A 5,072-nucleotide genomic window follows, 5' to 3' on the forward strand; every position below is an offset into this window, starting at 1 on the left:
AGTACTCTTGCCTGGAAAACCCATGGATGGAGGAGCCTGGTGGGCTGCAAGCCATGGGGTCGCTAAGAGTCGGACATGACTGAGCGACTTCACTTTCACTTTTCACTTTCCTGCACTGGAGAAGGAAATGGCAACCCACTCCAGTGTTCTTGCCTGGAGAATCCCAGCGACAAGGGAGCTTGGTGGGTTGCCATCTATGGGGTCGCACAGAGTCGGACACGACTGAAGTGACTTAGCAGCAGCAGCAGAGTGTGATTACAAAATTATATCACAAGGGAATTTGATTAAAAGACACAACTCTCCCTTCTAACTTACATGAGAGTAAACGTGAATACTAATAACATTTTGAAAAGAAGAATAGATTTGTGAGCCTAATCCTCAAATTATATTCTTGAATAAACCACTTTCTATTTTGATTTCCCTCAAACATACAAAACTATATATGCTCCATCACTGGGCTCTAAAGAAAACCCAAGTCACATTTTCAACAAGAAAGTAGTCAGAATATACAGAAAGGACAGTCCAATTTTGACAGAAATACAGAAATAAAATTTTAAATATAATTGTGAGAAAAGTCTCTCATGAAGCCATTAAAAAGTAAGTGTTAGAGATGAAGATAACGAAACTGAAAATGTTCATTTCAAGATACAATATTAAGTGAAAAAATCAGAATTCTAATCATACTAGAACTTAAAAAGAGAGTAAATCAAATATTAGCAATAAATTATCTGGATGCAGAATTATAAATTTTACATTTTGTATTAGACACATTTTCTACATTTAGAACATAATTTTTACAGTAAGCGAAAAATAACATACATAATTTTCAAAACACAAGCATTAAGAACCCATCCATAATAGGAATGTAGTATTGTTCCCAAGCATTCATTTATAGAAAAGGAGTCTGAAAGCAAATATAAAATCATTTTTAAAGCCTGAATTTTATTTTTATATCATCTTTTTTTTTCTAATTTTATTTTATTTTTAAACTTTACATAATTGTATTAGTTTTGCCAAATATCAAAATGAATCCACCACAGGTATACATGTGTTCCCCATCCCGAACCCTCCTCCCTCCTCCCTCCCCATACCATCCCTCTGGGCCATCCCAGTGCACCAGCCCCAAGCATCCAGCATCGTGCATCGAACCTGGACTGGCAACTCGTTTCCTACATGATATTTTACATGTTTTTTTTCTAAAATTATGGCAACAATGATACCACTTAAACAAGTGAGCTAATTTTTTTTTTCAGTTTTATTTATTTATTTTACTTTACAATATTGTATTGGTTTTGCCATACACTGACATGAATCCGCCATGGGTGTACATGTGTTCCGCATCCTGAACCCCCCTCCCACCTCCTCCTCATCCCATCCCTCTGGGTCATCCCAGTGCTCCAGCCCCGAGCATCCTGTATCATGCATCGAATCTGATTCGTTTCACATATGATAATTTACATGTTTCAATGCCATTCTTCCATATCATCCTGCCCTCGCTATCTCCCACGGAGTCCAAAAGACTGTTCTATACATCTGTGTCTCTTTTGCTGTCTTGCATACAGGGTTATCGTTAACCTCTTTTTAAATTCCATATATATGCATTAGTATACTGTATTAGTGTTTTTCTTTCTGGCTTACTTCACTCTGTATAATAGGCTCCACTTTCATCCACCTCATTAGAAATGATTCAGATGTATTCTTTTTAATGGCTGAGTTACCTCATGTGAAGAGTTGACTCATTGGAAAAGACTGATGCTGGGAGGGATTGGGGACAGGAGGAGAAGGGGATGACAGAGGATGAGATGGCTGGATGGCATTACCGACTCGATGGATGTGAGTTTGAGTGAACTCCTGGAGTTGGTGATGGACAGGGAAGCCTGGCATGCTGCAGTTCATGGGGTTGCAAAGAGTCAGACACGACTGAGCGACTGAACTGAACTAAATACTCCATTGTGTATATGTACCTCAGCTTTATCATCCATTCACCTTCTGATGGACATCTAGGTTTCTTCCATGTCCTGGCTATTATAAACAATGTTACGATGAACATTGGGGTACACGTGTTTCTTTTAATTCTGGTTTCCTTGGTGTGTATGCCCAGCAGTGAGATTGCTGGGTCATATGACAGTTCTCTTTCCAGTTTTTTAAGGTATCTCCACACTGTTCTCCATAGTGGCTGTACTAGTTTGCATTCCCACCAACAGTATAAGAGGGTTCCCTTTCTCCACACCCTCTTCAGCATTTATTGCTTGTTTACTTTTGGATCGCAGCCATTCTGACTGGCATGAAATGGTACCTCATTGTGGTTTTGATTTACATTTCTCTGACAATGAGTGATGTTGAGCATCTTTTCATGTGTTTGTTAGCCATCTGTATGTCTTCTTTGGAGAAATATCTGTTTGGTTCTTTGGCCCACTTTTTGATTGGGTTATTTATTTTTCTGGAATTGAGCTGAAGGAGTTGCTTGTATATTTTGGAGATTAATTCTTTATCCATTGCTTTGTTTGCTATTATTTTCTCCCTTTCTGAAGGCTGTATTTGCACTTTGTTTATAGTTTCCTTTGTTGTGCAAAAACTTTTAATTAGGTCCCATTTGTTTATTTTTCCTTTTATTTCCAATATTCTGGGAGGTAGTTCATAGAGGATCCTGCTGTGATTTATGTCAGAGGGTATTTTGTCTATGTTTTCCTCCAGGAGTTTTATACTTTCTGGTCTTAGGTTTAGATCTTTAATCCATTTTGAGTTTATTTTTGTATATGGTGTTAGAAAGTGTTCTAGTTTCATTCTTTTACAAGTGGTTGACCAGTTTTCCCAGCACCACTTGTTAAAGAGATTGTCTTTTCTCCACTGAGTATTCTTGCTTCCTTTGTTGAAGACAAGGTGTCCATAGGTGTGTGGATTTATCTCTGGGCTTTCTATTTTATTCCATTGATTTCTATTTCTGTCTTTGTGCCAATACCATACTGTCTTGATGACTGTGGCTTTGTAGTAAAGCCTGAAGTCAGGCAAGTTGATTCCTCCAGTTCCATTCTTCTTCCTCAAGACTGCTTTGGCTATTCGAGGTTTTTCGTATTTCCATACAAATTGTAAAATTATTTGTTCTAGCTCTGTGAAAAGTACCGATGGTAGCTTGATAGGGATTGCATTGAATCTATAGATTGCTTTGGGTAGTATACTCATTTTCACTATATTGATTCTTCTGATCCATGAACATAGTGTACTTCTCCATCTATTTGTGTCCTCTTTAATTTCTTTCACCAATGTATTATAGTTTTCTACATATAGGTCTTTTCTTTCTTTAGGTAGATATATTCCTAAGTATTTTATTCTTTTTGTTGCAATGGTGAATTGAATTGTTTTTTTTTTTTTTTTTTAATTTCTCTCTCTGTTTTCTCATTGTCAGTGTATAGGAATGCAAGGGATTTCTGTGTGTTGATTTTATATCCTGCAACTTTACTATATTCATTGATTAGCTCTAGTCTTTAGGGTTTTCTATGTAGAGGACCATGTCATCTGCAAACAGTGAGAGTTTTACTTCTTCTTTTCCAATCTGGATTCCTTTAATTTCTTTTTCTGCTCTGATTGCTGTGGCCAAAACTTCCAAAAATATGTTGAATAGTAGTGTTGAGAGTAGGCACGCTTGTCTTGTCCCTGACTTTAGGGGAAATTCTTTCCATTTTTCCCATTGAGGATAATGGTTAAAACCTGAATTTTAAAATAAAACCTAACTCCCTTCAAGAATTCAGTAAGCAATAGTCATCCAACAGAATGTGTTGTAACACTTTCTGCATCATATCAAACCTAATCTTCTTATTCTGTGTTTTTCATGTCTAATACATTAGTTTCCACTTGTAGACAAACACTATGACAAATGCTATAAATTGAAGGTTGTGCCAAAGGAAACGGGTTGCCCCAGTTACAGGTTTGGGTACAGATAGTGGATGCCTGGGAAGCACTGTGTACTTGATGCACAGAAGTATACAGCTGAGTCTCCAGGTTCAGTGGTTGTAATGTGCAGGGAAAGATGTTTGGCGGTCTTATTCAATAAAACAGTCAGTCTTTGGCCTTCATTTTTACCCATATTTGAACGAATGTCTATAAGGAGCTGGAGACCTTTTCCAGGTTCTTGCTTATACCAAGTGAAGTAGCTTGAGGTAACATCTGTATAAGTACAGGTGATAAAACAGCTGTTTCCCTCCTGGACACTCAGGGTAGAAGGACTCTGCTCTACCTCTTTTCCAAGGCTGACACCTATGGAGAAAGTAGAAAGTAGAAGTCAGAGAAAGGAGAAGGGTTGTCCGATTATTTAGCTCTAGAGTTTACTTTTCCTTTTCTACAACAACTAGAAGAAACCTGAATAAAGCCAATCTTAGCATCTAAAGAATATCTACTAATACACTCTATTTCCCTTAAACCCTCAACTCACAGTCCAGCTGCAGCCACAAGAATGTGATTAAAGCTCCAATGGATGTCTTCATTGTTTTTCCCATTTAAGATCAATTGTGGATCTGCAGTCTCCAGCCAGAAGAGCTGCTTCTATTTCTAAGTGTCTCCTTCTTTCCTAGCAGTCATAGTGGTTTCTCACATTGTCTACCAGCCAATAATAAAAAGGCAATGCTTCTGCTCTAAGCCTATTCATTCAGAACCCATTCAAATGAACCCTCCACATATTCTGGTCAACAGAGCTGCACCACCATCTGGTGGTCACATCTCTAGCGACTGAACTCTTTGGTTAAATGTTCTTCTCATACCCTGGGCTTATGAGGGCCTTGGATGCATAAAAACAGCATGAGATTAAACAAATTAAGTATATATCAGAGAGTAAATGCACAGTAAGAATGTAGAGATTAAAATTTAAATCTCTGCACAGGACTGAGTCATTGTTAATAAGTTGGAAGAAGGCAAATGCTGTTGCCATTTATTCAGGTTTGAAATCAGGAAAGCACCATCATTTACTTTCTCAAACAAAGAAAATGTAAAATCTTCCTTTTCAGGCAAATCTAACATCCCCATTTGTCTGTAATGGAAAAAAAAAATCTTTGTGAAAGGAACATGAAAAAGAGCAGAGAAGA

At 37.6% G+C, this 5,072-nt stretch overlaps 1 gene segment (V, D, J or C); it reads right to left on the reverse strand.

The window, feature by feature from the left end:
* Positions 1 to 3,916: 3,916 nt before the first annotated feature.
* LOC113899482 lies at positions 3,917 to 4,478 on the reverse strand. The segment is given in 2 exon segments: positions 3,917 to 4,251; positions 4,427 to 4,478. Coding segments are annotated over 2 exon segments (387 nt in total).
* Positions 4,479 to 5,072: the final 594 nt, after the last annotated feature.

This window comes from Bos indicus x Bos taurus, chromosome 10 (assembly GCF_003369695.1).
Source record: "Bos indicus x Bos taurus breed Angus x Brahman F1 hybrid chromosome 10, Bos_hybrid_MaternalHap_v2.0, whole genome shotgun sequence".
In the NCBI taxonomy this organism is placed as follows: Eukaryota; Metazoa; Chordata; class Mammalia; order Artiodactyla; family Bovidae; genus Bos; species Bos indicus x Bos taurus.